General features: G+C 58.7%; 1 protein-coding gene across 18 annotated transcripts in view; it reads left to right on the top strand.

Moving 5' to 3' along the window:
- The first annotated feature begins 8303 nt into the window (after nucleotides 1–8303).
- The window catches only part of GRIN1 (glutamate ionotropic receptor NMDA type subunit 1), a 40314-nt gene continuing 32722 nt past the window's right edge, over nucleotides 8304–15895 (top strand). For all 18 annotated transcript variants that reach the window (XR_010784771.1, XR_010784768.1, XR_010784772.1 and 15 more), the window contains exons 1-2: nucleotides 8304–8592; nucleotides 12378–12512. Coding sequence is in view for 11 of the 18 variants with exons in the window: in XM_066563191.1 (XP_066419288.1) it covers nucleotides 8335–8592; nucleotides 12378–12512 (393 nt within the window). In the remaining 7 variants the exon portion in view is untranslated. The remainder of the gene's footprint in view (nucleotides 8593–12377; nucleotides 12513–15895) is intronic.

Raw genomic sequence — 15895 nt, 5'->3', positions numbered from 1 at the left:
TCAGAGCCACGTCCCATCTGACCTGCACAGCTGCTCCCTGCAAGGGGGGCTGATGGTGACCCCCTCACCCTGCAGGGAGCAGACAGGGGACACAAAGGGCAGGGGGGATCAGAATCCAGGAGTGGCACAAGCAGAGCAGACCTGAAGTGCTGACATCCACAGGAGGTGACTTGACCCACCCTTTGCTGGTCCCTAAACCACTCCCTGGCCAGGCTGTGTCTGAGTCTAACACTTTCCTTTTAAGCTCCTATCTGACCCCTTTTCCAAGTTTGATGGAATTTATGAGTGGGCAGAGCTCAGTCAGGCAGAAGGGAAGACACAATGGGAGACAAGGGGAGCCCTGAGGTGCTGCTGCATAAACCCAGCAGCAGCTTCCATGGCATGGAGACCAAGAATTGGTTGTCAGAATCTCTATGAGCACTCATCCTTTTTGTTCTGCCCTTTTTCCTGAGATATCTTCAACATCCTTCTCCTAGGATGTTCAAAATGTTCACACCTCTTGTACACTTACAGGGGCAAGCAGGAGGGCCAGGGCACCCTGGGTTCACCCCCCTGGGGATGCACCCCCAGCAGCAGGGAAGCATCAAAGGTTGTTCAGGGCATGACAAGGGGGTCTGTGGACATCTCTGCTCCCCAGGGCTGAGCTGGGCAGGGAACAGGACTCGGGGAGCCCTGGGTGTGTGAAGGCTGCCCAGCAGCCCTGGGGCTGAGACAGGCAGACACAGGTGGGATTAATGGGCCAGGATTAATGGGGGCTGAGGGTACCCCAGGGTGACAACAGCACCAGGACCCTGCTGAACAAGGCAGGAGCTCCCCAGATATGCAGGGATGTGGCTCTGCCCTGTGTGGCCCCAGGATGGGGAATGTTAGGATGAAGCTCATCCCAGGCAAGTGGGGAAAATCAGGGGCAATGCAGAGATTTCCTTCTCATTCCAAACTTCCCAGGAGTGCTGGGCAATGACCTGCAGGGGACTGTCCCAAAGCAGCTGGGACACAGAAAGGAGGAGGCTGGGACATAAATGTTTCTGTAAATTCTGTGAACTGAGCACAAGGAGGTGTTGGTGAGGTAGCTGTGGCTCCTGCAGCTTCTCTCTGTGTCTGCTTTTGAGACACTGAGAGTCTTTAGAGCAGCACACAGCAACCCCAGCAGCACAAAAGCATCTGTCTGAGTTGGGAATGGTGCCTTTGGAGGCACATGGCCATCACCTTGCAGCAGGTACAAACCCCCAGCTGCAGAAAGCTTCAGAGTGAGCAGATCTGAGCCCCTGAGGCTGGAATGCTCCATCCCCCAGGTCTGACACACACAGGAGCAGTGGTTGTGAGAGAGGATTCACCTTCATTTCAAAATGTTGGAAACATTTTGAATCCCTTGAAAAACAAGGAAAGGAGAAATGTGTTTCACCGATACTAGGGATTCTTCAAATGTCTGGGCTTTTCCAGCACATCTCTGCATTAGATCAGGGGCTTGACCTGGGGACTGAAATGGGAAGTGAAGAGCAATTCCCAGGATAGCACGAGGAGGATGAAGCCTTGAAGGACTGGGTTGTTAGACACAAAGACCACAATATGGAAAAGACATTAAGCTAGAGAGAGCATCCAAAGGGAGGCCTTGAGGGTGGGGAAGGGGCAGGAAGAGAAGCCTGATGAGGGAAAAGTGGCTGAGGTCACTTGGTTTGTTCAGCCAAGGAGAAGGGGAGACTGAGATCAGACCTCACTGGGATCTTCATCATCCTCACAAGGGGCAGAGCAGGGGCAGCTCTGCTCTTGCTCTGGGACAGGGACAGCCCCCAGGGCACGGCTGGGGCTGAGCCAGGGCAGCTCAGGCTGAGCTCAGGGCAAGGTTCTTCCCCCAGAGGGTGCTGGCACTGCCCAGGCTGCCCAGGGAATGGGCACGGCCCCGAGGCTGCCAGAGCTCCAGGAGCCTTTGGGCAGCGCTGCCAGGGATGCCCAGGCTGGGGCTGCTGGGGGGGCTGGACAGGGGCTGGGCTGGGGGATCCTGGTGGGTCCCTCCCAGCTCAGGATATTCTGAGATTCCCTGATCCATGGCACTTTACCCCAGGCAGCCCCAGCTCTGTGTTTGCCTCTTTGGAAGCCCCCTGTGAGACTGTGCTTTCCACAAGGGCTGACTTGTAAGCACATTGCAGGAACCTTCAGGGAAGGAGATGAGATTAAAGCAGTCTTTTCTCCAAAACCAGTGCTGCCTCATCATGTTTTACTTGGGCTTTTTTAGGCTGGTTTCATAATAGAACTTGTGTAATCAATCTTTCTTTCTGTCCTCAGCAACGAGATTTTGATCTCCTATCAAGCATCAGTCACACAGGACAGGGGGGCACAGCACTCTGGGGGCAGGTTTGTCACCATATTCCCGTGATTTGGGTGGTTTTGAGCTGTCACCACCACTGATCTGTTCTGGTGGTGCTGGAGCCCAGCCAGGCTCCCCCCTCCTGGCGTGAGGGACCCAGTGCAGCACCGAGCCTGCTGCTCCTGCCCCTGAATGCCACTTTGTCACCACGGGGCCGGCCTGGCCTTGGGCTCTCCTGCTCAGCTCCTCCCAAGGCTGTGCACATCTCACTGGTCACCTTTGGTGTCTTTGAAAGCCAGATCTGGCAGACTGGAAAGCCACTCTCAGTTTCCTGTCCCCCGAAGGTCAGGAGGATTCACGGAGGGCTGCACAGACTGGAGAGCCCCTGGAGCTCCTGGAGCTGTGCAAAGACAGGAACATCCAGGAGCAGGGTGAGGGGCTGAGCACTGAGATACCCCAGGCATCACCCCCTGCAAGGGGACAGAGCCAAGTGTGGCTGGGCCAGGGCAGGGCTGGGACACCAGGGATGCTCTGTGGTGGCTCCTGTGAGGGCACAGGAGGCTGGGGCACGCAGCCAAAGGAGATGTCTGCTGCCTCCCCCCAAGGGTGGGTCTCAGATGGGAACTGCTGCGTGTTTGTGCACCCATCATTGGGAAAACAATGTCCTGCTTTTGTCTCTGGAAGGGTTGCAAGTTCCAGAGCACCTCAATTGTCATTGACCCCTTTTTCCTTCCAACATTTCAGCCTCACTGCAGCTCCAAGAGGTTGGAAATGCCCAGAGATCTCCCTCTCCCCTTCATTGGGCACAGCTGTGGCACCTCTGCCCAACAGTGGTGCCTGTCACCACCTGGGCTCTGCTGGGGACAGACAGACACCTGGAGAGGCTCCTGTGGCCCCTTTCCCAGGGAGTGTGGCCCCTCCAGCCCCTCCAAACAGGGGATGGTTTCTGCTTGAGCAGGTGCTGCACAGGAACCAACCACCACTCCTTGCAGTGGGCAGGATGGAGATTGCTGCTGTGCCCCAGGGTCCCCAGAGAGTCCCTGGAGAGGGAGGTGACATTGCTGGTGTCAGCCCTGCTGTGGGAGGCAGACAGCCCCATCCCACTGGGGAGCTTTCCTGGGACACCCTGAGCATGGTGGGGGCACCAAGGGCTGCAGGGGCTGATGTTCCCTACGTGCTCCATCTCCATCCCCTGGCCCAGGCTCCAGCCTCCTCTGAGGAGAAGAAGGGCAGGAGATCCCCAGGCAGTGACCAGGTCTCTGAGGTGCTTTCCAGCCCCTGCTGTGTGGCAGTTCCAGGGGACTGGAGTCCCTGAGGACAAACTGTCCAATCTCCTGGGACACGATGTGCAGGAAGCTGAAGCCCAGCTTTTGGCTGGTTTTCCAGCAGAAAATTGGAATGTTATCAAAATGAAATTTTCCCTACAGTGCATTTCAAACATGCAAATCCTGGTTTTCCCTCAGAAAGTGTTCGCAGTTGAACTTCCCACCCCTCCTACAGCACATCTGACTGTGTTCCTGCACCTTCAGCTCCCTCTGGTTGCACAGGAGCTGCTCTGGGGTTTCTCACCATCTCTTCCTCCAGCCACTGATGTTCCATGTCCCATCCTCTTACCTCTGCCCCCAGATCGCCCTGCCCGCCCAGGAACCCCTCAGTGTTCCAGGCTGACTGCTTGCCCCTCGTTTATCTCCCCATCCCTGGTGTGCCCTGGGGGAAGGCAGAGCTTTGCTGGGTGCTGGGAATGTCTCTGCACAGGGGAGACACCTCCATTCTCATCACCTGCTGGAGGGTGGTGCTGCAGCTCCTGTCTGGGACAGCAGGGGCTCCAGATGTGCCAAACACTGCTCAGGAGGGCAGTGGGGGGGCCTGGAGCTCCTTCCTGTGGGCACAGCTGGGCAAAGGCAACACGGGTGCCCATGGGCACCTGGAGCAGGAAGCTGTGCTGCCTGGGGACTCCAGCAGCCACTCCTGAGCTGCAGACTGGGCTGGCTCAGTCCCTCTCAGCTGGGAAAGCATTCAGGAAGAGCAAGGGACTGAGAGACTGCAGTCCATCCTGGATCTTGTCTGGAAAAGAACTGGAGACCGGGCTTAAACACACAAAAGCAGCCAAGGGGCTGCTCAGACACTGCCCCCTTGGTTTCCACCCCGTTGCTCCCTGCAGCTCCCCCACCACAGGAGCAGAGCCCTCGGGCACCTTCCCCTGCAGGCTCCAGTCACTGCCTGTCTTTCTGTGGCTGATCCTGTGACAAGGACATCCTGCTGTGTCCCAGCTGCTCACACAAACCACAGTCCCCAGAGCACTGGCAGCGAGGACACACTGTGCCAGCCTCCAGGAGGGTTGTGAGGAGCTGCTGGGGCCCTGCACCCCCTGCCTTGTCCCCTGTCCCTGCCTAGACCTCAGGCTGGGGTTTGGTGCTGTTCTCTGTCCCTGTCCTGGAAGGCAGCAGGCTCCAACTGCATCCAATCTCCCCTCTGCTGGAGCAGCTCATGGGGACTTTTTCCTCCAAATATTCTGAAGGGCGGTTTCTCAATTTTTTCAGCCTCTTTGTAAAGAATGTGACCCCCAGATCTGCCGGCAGCCTTCCTGTGCAGGGTTCCCCAGTGCTGCCTGCAGCGGCTCAAGTCTTTGCCAGCTGCTCCTCTGACTCCTCAGAGTGAATCCAAGGACAACAATGCCACCTTTTTGTTTGGAAATTCATGATCTCTGACCCCCAGGTCAGTATTAGAGACCACAATTACAGTCCATGTCTCCACTAGATCTGCAGTCCTGTCTGAAGAGCAGGACCAACAATTCTTGCTTCTGCTTTCATGGCTCTGCACTGGCTGTCCTAAAATACATTCCAGTTCTGTGCTTATCAAAGAACCCAAGTGATTTGGCATCATTATTTGCTGTCTCACAGATTTTATCACCAGTGATTGCTTCCAGAGCAAAGGCAGGAATACTGAAGTGGCAACTGCATTGCAAATCCTTTCATCCCTGTAGGAACACCCACATCCCATGGCAGCTCTTCAGTACCAGGCCTTGGAGCCTTGCCATGGGCACTCTGTGTGTGCTTTGCTCCATTTTACACCTCAGATTAACCTTGCAGCTGCACACAGGAACCATTTCCACAGCCTGGATTGCAGCTACTGCTCTCAATTCCATTTCTGCTTTCTCAAAAGAAGAATTGTTTGGTAGCTCCACAAGAAGTGGCACAAATTGCATATTCCTAATACTTAATTTCATCTTCTATGAAATTCCCCATTGCCTTTTCCACCACCGGGACTGATGCCTTACCCTGAGGCAGGTGAAGTTTCCTGCTGGGTTCAGTGCTGCTCCTCTGATGTCTCCAGGTTTTACACTGAGTCACTCTGGCCATGGGAGGAATTACAGCACCCACTGGTGAGGGGACAGCTCACCCACAGCCCTCCCATGCTCGTGTCCAACCCCTGCATCCAAGAGGTGCCACATGAAGAGCAGCATCACACTGCAGTAATTGCTAACAGCCAGCCCAGGTCAGTTCCTGCCCTCAGCCATGGCCAAGGAGGAGGCCACGACGTGCCAGGAGCAGCAACAGGGAAAGGAGAGAGCAGCCCTGGCTGCCAGGAGCAGCTGGTGGAGGTGGCTCCCACCTGGGAAAGCCCTGCACACTCCTCTGCCTTCAGAGCATCAAAGAGCCTGAGGACACAGCGAGAGGGAGACTCATGGGGTGACAACATCTGTGCTGGCTGTGCCTGGCTTGGGGGCATTGTCACCCGGGCTGCTCCTGCTGCCAGCACAGCCATGGGGGCAGGACCTGAGAGGGAAGCAGGCTTTTCTCAGGTCTCCACAACTGTGCCAGAAACAAGAGTCTCTGGAGACAAAAAATGAATGGAGGCACAGAGGGAAGAGCCTGCCAGCATGGTAGGCTCCATCCTAAGCGTGGCCATCCCACACTTCTGGGCAGCACAAGAAGGACTCAATAGCTGCACTCCTTTTCCCTGCAGGGAACTCCAGGTAATGAGAGGGAAAGAGCTCTTGCACTCTGAATAACGTTTCAGAGCCTGCCTTTTTCCTTTGTCTTCTCTGCCAAGCCACCTGCTGTGGCCAGGTCTTGACTTTGTTATTCTACTGCCATCACACCCACCAGGATCCAGGTCTGTACAGCCCACTCCAGAACAGTTTCTTCCCACAAAACCCATTGCAGGTGCACCTGGTAGCAGAGGAAGGAATGAAGTCAGCTCTGTGCACACTGAGGGTAGGGCTGCAACCCTCTTTGGCTTTCACCCTCTGTCCCTTCAAGACAAACCCACACCGTGTGAATCCAGCCAGGCCCTCAGCTCCATGCGTGGAGGAGTACCAATGACATGGGGACACTGAAAAGGGTTAAGCTTTCCTGGAAGTCTGTTCCAGGAGCACAGCAGGGTTGGTGTGGAGCTCCATGCCAAGCACTGCAAGAGTTAAGGCGAGGTGGGGCCATTTTCCTTCTCTCAGGGAGCGCATCACAACCTCCATGGCTTTCATTGCCTCCCCAGGCCATGGTCTGCAGCTTCCTCAGAGGGTCTCATGGCTGGAAGAGGCTGCAGAGCCCCGAGCCCGGCATGCTGAGCCCTGCAGCGTTACACAACGGCCATTTTGCTCCTGCAGCTCCTTCCGAGTGCATGTGGGCAATGTGGGACACAGGCAAAATGGTTTCCATGGCAACTCGCACTTCAGAGATGCCAGTGAGAAAATTTGCGTTGGGGGAAAATATTCTGCTTCAACTCACGTTGCAAAGGAAGGACAGAGGTGGGCTGCAGCAGCACCCCAGAAATGGCGGTGTAAAAATATCCCCGGTGGTTTTGGTTGTGCAGTGCTCAGTCTATTCCCTGCCCGGGCTGGCTGTGCCGTTTGCCCCATGCAGTGACAAAGCAACACCCTCTCACTACCTGAAACGCGTTGTTTTTCTCCAAAAAGGCCCAAGTGGCAGGTCTGGGGAGCAATGTGCTGTTCTGGCCACCTCACCCCTGTGGCCCTGGAACGGGACAGACGCAGTCCAGGAGTGAAACTCAGTCTCTTTCTGCCATGGAGCTGGACTGCCCTCCAGATGTTGGCCAGTGGATGCTGTGCCTCCATTTCCTTAAGGGAGGCTAATGGTAGCCCAACAACAGGTAGATTATGAGAACCCCAAGAGATCTCCTCAACAGAGAAATCTTAAGGTTATATCCCAGCGTAATTTGGTGAATTTAACGGAGGGAAATGGCTGGTTGCCCTGTGAGCTAATGTCTGGAAGAGTGGTGGCTCTGTCTGGAGGGACAGAGTGAAGCCAAGGAACCAGGCTGAGCGTCAGCCGAACATCTCTGCCCAGGAGCTCTGCTGGTCAAGGGAGGGTTCCCCAGCACTGGAGTGCACACAGACCATGACAGAGTCCATGTCACACACAGCTGTGCCCAGGCAGAGTTGCGGAAGTGTGCTTTTCAGAGGTGCTGCATAACTGGCAATATTGGTGTAGAGAACAAACCCATGGACCGTGTCTTACCCCCAGTCCCTGGTTTGCCGAATGCCCAGTGCATCCGTGCCTCCCGAGGCAGCGGGAATGCCCTGATCCCGAAAGGGCACTGCAGGTGAAAAGGGCGGAGCGGGACCCCCGGAGCTCAGCCCCGCACCCCCCGCACAAGCGACTCTCGCAGGAGCGGCGGGATGCATCCGCACCCCGCACCCGCACGGGGCCGGCGGGACCCGCGCCCTGCCAGCGGTGCCACCGACCCCGCAGCGACCCCGCGCACCCCGCGGCAGGGGAAGGAGGGGAGGGGGGCTCTGCCGCAGCGCCCGGGGCGGGCGGGGGTCCCGGGGGCGGGCCGGGGCGGGCGCTGCGGCAGCGCGGGGCGGGCGGGGCGGGGCGCAGCGGCGGCGGCGGCGCGGGCGCTTCAGCACCGGGGAGAGCGCCCGGCAGCGCCCGCAGCGCCCGCGCCGAGCGCCGGCACGGCCCGGGGGCCGAGCCCGATGGGGCCGCGCTGAGCCGGGCGGGCGGCCCGCGGGGCGGGCGGGCGGGCGGGGGGCGCGGGGGGCCCGGCGGGCTCCGGGCCGCCCGTGGATGAGCACCATGCGGCTGCTGCTGCTCGCCCTCCTCTTCTCCTCGTCCTTCGCCCGCGCCGGCTGCGACCCGAAGATCGTCAATATCGGCGCGGTGCTGAGCACCAAGAAGCACGAGCAGATCTTCCGCGAGGCGGTGAACCAGGCCAACAAGCGGCACGGCACCTGGAAGCTCCAGCTCAACGCCACCTCCGTCACCCACAAGCCCAACGCCATCCAGATGGCCCTGTCCGTCTGCGAGGACCTCATCTCCAGCCAGGTACCCCGGGACGGCGACCCCCTCCCCGCCCCGGCCCCGGCGGGACCCGAGCGGCCGCCCCCGCGGCCACCCCGCCCCGGCCCCGCGGTGCCCCCCGGCCGAGCCGAGCCGAGCCGAGCCGAGCCGTGCGGGGTCTGCCCGGGCCCGGGGCGCGCTGCCCGCATTGCAGCCTTTATGTAAGCGCGGCCGGCTGAGCGCTCCCCGCACCCCCAGGCACACCCGGGCACCCGCAAACAGCCTGGGCACACCCGGGCACCCACAGACACCCTGGGGCACTCACGGGCACCCACAGACACCCTGGGGCACACACTGGCACCTACAGGCGCCCTGGGGCACTCACTGGCACCTGCACAGCCCCCAGGCACATACAGGCTCGCGCACACCGCCCAGGGCACGCAGGGCCACCTGCAGCGCCCACCCGGGTCACACATGGGCTCACACACGGGCCTCAGAGCATGCACAAGCTCACACACACACGCCCCATGGGCATCACATGCCCCCGGGCACACACGGGCTCACACTAGCACTTTGGGTCACACAGGGGCACCCCCACAGCCCTGGGGCACACGCAGGCACACACACACCCCCCTCAGGGCACACAGGGATCACACACGCACTCTGGGGTGCACACAAGCACCCACATGCACACCAGGGCACACACGGGCTCACACACAAAGCCCAGGCAGGCACAGACTCACACACGAAGCCTAAGCACATATAAACTAACACAGACACAGCCCTTGAGCACACACAGACTAACACATGAAGCTCAGACACACACAGGCTCACACACAGACCCTGGCACATACAGATTTACACACAAAGCCCAGGCATGCACAGATTCACACATACCAGGACACACACAGGCTCACACACAGCCCCTGAGCACGCACAGGCTCACGCATGAAGCTCAGGCTCACACAGGCTCACACACACACCCAGGGCACACACACAGACTCATACACGAAGCCCAGGCATGCACAGATTCACACACTGTGCACACACAGGCTCACACACAGTCCCTGTGCACACACAGGCTCACACAGAGCCCCTGGGCACACACAGGCTCACACTCTGGGCACACACAGGCCCCCATGCCCTGGGTTGTGCACATACATGCCCAGCCAATGCTGTGCATGCACACAGCAATGTGCACACACACCTACACCACACACAGGCACCACGGGCACACACAGAGCCAGGCACCCCCAAACTGGGGGGACACGTGGGCACAGGGAGCACCATGCATGCACACAGATTGTGCCTTTACATACATGTGGGAATGTTCATGGGCTGCACTGCATGTGCACACATTCCATGCACACACAGATTCCATGCACACACACACACAGACACACACATTCCATGTGCACACATTCCATGCAGACACAGATTCCATGCACACACACACACAGACACACACATTCCATGTGCACACATTCCATGCACACACACACACCGTGTACACACACATTCCATGCACACACACACCGTGTGCACACACACATTCCACGTGCACACACACACACACACACTCCATGTGCACACACACTCCATGTGCACACTGCACTGCTGTGCAAACATGGGCTCACACACAACACGTCTGCCTTTGTGCCAGCCTGCACAGCTGCTGTGACACTTGGACACACACATCTGTGTGAGGGACCTGGCACACCCACTGCCACACGCACACCCGGGACAAGGGCACACACGGCTGAGGGTGCAGACACACAGGCATGGCACGCACAGACACACAGACACACGGACACACAGACCCAGGGTGCACACGCACACAGACTCGGTGTGTGCTGTGCATGACTGTGCACAGAGCACAGAATGCTCCTCGCTCCTGTGCCCCGGGTGACTCTCAGCGCACCTTTGGGTGCAGCCCGAGCCCCCGGCGCCGGCGGGGGCAGCCTGGGGTGCCCCGGGCAGCCCTGGCCCGGCCTCTCCACCTCCCCTGCCCTGGGTGCAGAGCCCGGCGAACCCCCCAGGCCGTCAGTCGGGGCCATCGGGGGACGGGCGGGCAGGTACAGACCCCCCCTCCAGCCCACCCCGCAGCCGCGGCAGGTCCGCGTGGGCCCTCGCAGATGGGAACGCGCCCCCGGTCCGCACGAACGGAGCCCGGGCCGCCCCAGGGCGCAGGGAAACGCGTGCGGCACCCACGGCCGGCAGGGCAGGGCGCTGTCAGCGCGGGGCAGAGCTGACCCTTGGCGGCTCAGCCTCCCGCCGTGGCGGTGCGGGGTGGCCGGGACAGCCCTGGGGAGGTGGCCGGGCCGGGCAGCGCGGGCTCTCGCCGCTGTCCCCTGGCAGCGGGGGAGGCTCAGCGGGTCCCGCACTGAGCCGAGGCTCCATTCAGCGCTGCCGGCCGATGGATGCCCGTGGCCGTGCCCCCTCCCCGCCTGGTCCCCGCGCAGCGTGGGGACGGGCACAGCCGTGCGGGGGCAGCGCGGCCGGGGCTGCCGGGGCGCTGGGCTCGGGGTGCCCGCTCTGTCCCACACGCCGGGGCTGTCCCGGCCGCTGTGCCCCGCTCGGTCCCCGCTCGGTCCCCGCTCGCTGGCGCCGTGCCCGAGCGGGGGCTGCGGGGCACAGGAGGGGCTGGCAGCCCGCGCACCCAAAATGGCTCCTGCCGGTGCTGCGGTGCGCCACGGCACAAACCGAGCCCCGCACGGCCCCGCCGCTGTCCCCGAGCCTGCTCCTGCCCCAGCGCCCTGCTGAGTGCGGGTCCTCACCCCCTGTGTCACACTGGGCACCTCTGCCCAGGGCATCCCCTCCTCCTGCATCCCCAGCACCTTCCCAACCTATTCTCTAGCAGTTTCTCCCTACTCCCACGTAGGGTCTCCAGCCCCTGGCCCAGCTCCCTATGCACCCTCAATTTACTCCCTCCCAATGCCAAGCAGGATCCTCCCTCTTCCATCCTCCCTCTTCCCCCAGACCCCAGGGGCCCTTCCCCAGGCAGGCTCCATCCTCCTCTCCTGTCCTGGCAATCTGTCCCTCCAGCCCAGGCGCTGGGCACATCCTGGGGCTTGGGCAGATGCTTGGAGAAGGAAGAGTTATTTCCTCCAGACATCAAAGTCCTTGCACTGATTCGCCCTAGCTGGAGATCTGTCACCAGCTGGGGACATTCCTTGTGCTTCGAAAGGGCATTGGTGTAATAAAGGATCCCCAGGGAGTACCCAGCTCCCTCCTCTCCCTTTGACACAAAGTAGGATCCTGCTGGAGACAAAAATCCCAGCCCTGCTGTAACAGCAGAATTTTGCCGAGATCCTCCTCTCGCATTTTGGTATAGCCCAGATCCCGGCTCCTGCCCCCGCCCTCCGGGCTCTGCCATTCCTGTGCCCAGGGCCAGATGGCTGATGCGCTCCCTGGCTCCGCGCTCCCGCTCCCGCCACAGTCCCAGCTGACCACTTTGTTCCTAATGGTCCTCAGAGGGGAATTACGACCGAGTATTAAATGTGTGGTTAAAGAAATCGCATTACACAGTGTGACTGGAAGGGAGATGCTTTCCTTTAATCCCTGGCAGTTATTAGTTTAGCGAGCGGAGCGCCTGGGCACGGCATTCCATTAGGACGGAACCCTGAGCAGAGCCATCCCCTCCAGCCGGGGCACAGCACCCCTGCTCCCGGCACAGCCCTTTCTTCCCCATTCCGAGCCATTGCAGTGCCATTGTCATGTTAACGTGGGGCTGTTTAGCATTGCAGAAAAGAAAAGGGGAAAAAAAATCACGCTCGATGGCCGTTGCGCTCCCGTGAAATAATGTTTGTGTCGTGTATCCTGTCCTACAGGTCTATGCAATATTAGTTAGTCACCCTCCTGCTCCCAACGATCACCTAACACCAACACCTGTATCATACACAGCTGGCTTCTACAGGATCCCTGTCATTGGTCTGACAACACGCATGTCTATATACTCTGATAAGGTAACTGATGCATGCTTCTGGTACCTCATACGTGTGCTGTAAATCAGGAGTGCCCGGCAGGAGGGCTCATGATGTCTGCACTCTCTGTGTCTGTCCGTCTGCCCTCTCCAGCCCAGCCTGCAGCTCCCTCTCTCTCCCTCTCTCTCCCCTGCATTCCAGGGTACATCATTTTTTTGCAGCTGCCAGTGCTGACCTACATAGCCCCGGATGATTTCTGCAGCGCTGCTGTGCCAGGCTGCCGGGCTCGCTGCTCTCCAGCCAGGGCAGAGGCACAGGCTGGCTCCTGCCCTGCTCTCTGCTGCCAGCCAGGGGCTCCTGGGGGCTGGGGGGGCGTGGGAGGGCCAGAGGGTCCTGTCAGAGCCTGAACATTGGACAGGATCTCTCTGGGGCTGGGAGGTTGTTTGGTTGCATTCACATCTCTGAGTTTGTGGGATATTGGTAGGGGGAGATGACAGAATATCCTGAGGCTTCACATGGCTGGCATTCAGCACTCAAGACAGAGGCTCAGATTCCAATGTCTCAGCTGTCCCCGTGGGAACTCAGAGACTTCCAGGCTGGATGAGGTCCTGGACAATGAGGTCCTGCCCTGGCCCTCAGCTCACAGCCTGTTTGGCAAACACCTAAAGCCTTAGGAAAGGCAAAAGGAGGAGCTGAGCAGAGCGAGGCCTTCCAAATGCCATTGCAGGATTTCATCCAGCACACGAGCTCAGTGGGTGAGATCGAGCCTGCTTCAAAGCACGAATCAGCCTTTGCTTGGAAAATGTGAATATTCACAAATGTAAATGTTCAGTGCAAAAATAGTCACTCCACCTACATGGTAAATAAAGTCAAATTTCAGGAGGAGGAGCAGCAGCTCCCAGAGAGGCACCAGCAGCACTGCTTGGCTAGAGCAGCAGATTTTGGCATCTCCCAGCAGGGAAGCCATGGCAGGGTGGTCAGCAAGCCAGGATGGTGATGGTGGCTGGCAGGGCTGGGGAGCTTCACACCCTGCCAGGGTCCCACCAGGCATGGGGAGATGGAAAGGGATGGCAGCAGAGCTGGCAGAGCAGGCAGGAAGTGTTCAGGGGGGATTTGCTTCTTGCTGCTCTGGGGAGGAGACAGATCTGACAGGAATGTCACTGGGAGGGTCCTTGTCACAGGGCCCACCATGGCAGCAAGAGGGGACCCTGCCCCTCCTCTCTGCTCCATCTCTGCAGGGCTGTGCCCAGCAAAGCAGCCCTGCCCACCTGTGCTGGCCTGCAGTGCTCAGCCCCAGGGCTGACCTGTCCTCTCCTTCTGCCAATCTTGTCCTTTTTAAAACCTGTTTTCTGCAGAGCAGCCCCATAGCCCCCTCCTGGCTCCCTTCAGGGCTGGGGGAGAGACCCACAGTGGTGACCCAGTGTGCTGGCAGGGAGATGCTCTCCAAGGAACATTTGGGGTGTTGAGCAGGTTCAGGGGTGCACCTGCCTGGCAGAGGCTGGGCAGGGAGCCCAGGCTGCCCACCCCACACCCTCAGGGAGCCCCTGCCTGGCTGGCATCGTGCTCAGCCTCCTGCCCACCAAGGCTTGGAGCTCTCTGAAGAACAGGAGCTGCAGGCAGGGACTGGGGAGAGGAACAAAGGATGTTTGGATAGTGGAGGGGACAGCAGAGGTGGGAGTGGAGTGGGGGACAGAGGGGTGTGGAGCTGTGGGACAGGACAGTGGAAGGTTCTGCACATGCCATGCAGGACAGGCTGGCTCGTGACACAGGGATATTCAGCTGTTCCCTTTTTGGTTTCCAGTGATCAGCTTGCTTTCTTTTTTGTTTTAATTCAGGAAATTATATCTTTCAGCTTAGTTTCTATGGAAACAAGCTTGTAGGATCACTTTTTATGTATGCCCCTAATTGGTTTTGGAGGCATCAGACAATTTTAGCTGAATTTCACAGGGGGCTGAAGTTGGGTTAATTTTGGTCCTCTCAAGGCTACCAGGGGAGGAAAGGTGTGGGCCTCAGCTTGGACAGGTTTGCCCAGAACCTTTTGATGCTCTCAGAGCATCTCCAGTCAAGCACAGTGGTCCATGAGTTGTACCAGTCTTTCAGCAAGGATACCCAAGGGAAGTGAGTTTTACTGCTCCAGTATCCAACCATTTATTCTGGAAATAATATTGCAGTTATCAGGCAGAGCACTCTGGCTTGGCCTCCTTGTACATCTTGTGAAATCATGAGCTGTTCCCCACTGAGGCCCTCTGAGCACCCAGCACAGCCCTGCCTGCTGGGGAGGGGTCTCTGGGATCCATCACCTCTGAGAGAGGCCAGCAGGGAGCTGGGGGAGAGAGGCACTCTCAAGGTAAAGGCAGCAGAGTGGTTCCCATCACTGTGGTGTCCATGGCTATGGAGAGCCCTCCAGGGAGATCTCATGGGCTGAGCATTGCAAAAATCCCCCTCTGACTCTCCCTCAGTGCTCCCGTCCCCCACAGCCCACTGGGGGTGTTTCTCTCTGCTCTGCATCTCAGCTGGAACAAACGAGCTGGCACTGACATGCTGGCACCATGAAAAGGCTGAGCTGACACCGAGTGTGAGAGCAGAGCTGGGGATGCACAGCTCAGGGAGGGCTGGGACTGTGGGGCTGGAGGGACACCCTGGCTGCTGAGCCCCTCACCACCCCACAGCAGATTATTGCAGCAGAGGAACAGGGAGATAAATTAATAAATCAATAAATTAATAAATTAATAAATTAATAAATTAATAAATTAATAAATTAATAAATTAATAAATTATGAGACCTGCTCTGCTGCTGGAGGAGTTGGAAAATGGAGTTTAGACATGCTGCAATTGGAGAGCTTCTTCAGTTCCAGCACCTTGCCCTGGTGGTTAAGTGAGGTCTGTCTCTCTCTCAGTCAGGGGATGGATTTCCCTCTGGTTCCTGCTCTCAGTGGAACCATTCCACGCCCTCACAGGGCTTGTTCACTGAAAGGGTTTTCTGCTTTATTACTGTCTCACTGGCAGCCCATGCTCACAGGAGCCCTGTTAGGGCTGGGAAGGTGCAGGTGGGGACAAAAGTGGCTTTTGTTGACAAGGTCAGGGTCTGTACTCCACTGGCACCCACAGGTGATGACTGGAGAGGCTGCTTGGTGCAGCACAGAGATGTTTGTCCTGGGAGTGGGGAGCACAGGCCTCAACAGGGCAGGAAACCCTCAGCAGGGCAGGAGATCCCTCAGCAGGGCAGGAAACCCTCAGCAGGGCAGGAGATCCCTCAGCAGGGCAGGAAACCCTCAGCAGGGCAGGAAACCCTCAGCAGGGCAGGAGATCCCTCAGCAGGGCAGGAAACCCTCAGCAGGGCAGGAGATCCCTCAGCAGGGCAGGAAACCCTCAGCAGGGCAGGAAACCCTCAGCAGGGCAGGAGATCCCTCAGCAGGGCAGGAAAC

Source organism: Molothrus aeneus, chromosome 19 (assembly GCF_037042795.1).
Source record: "Molothrus aeneus isolate 106 chromosome 19, BPBGC_Maene_1.0, whole genome shotgun sequence".
NCBI classification, from domain to species: Eukaryota; Metazoa; Chordata; class Aves; order Passeriformes; family Icteridae; genus Molothrus; species Molothrus aeneus.
Note: the sequence above shows the minus strand (reverse complement) of the source record. Positions and strands in the feature narration are given on the sequence as shown.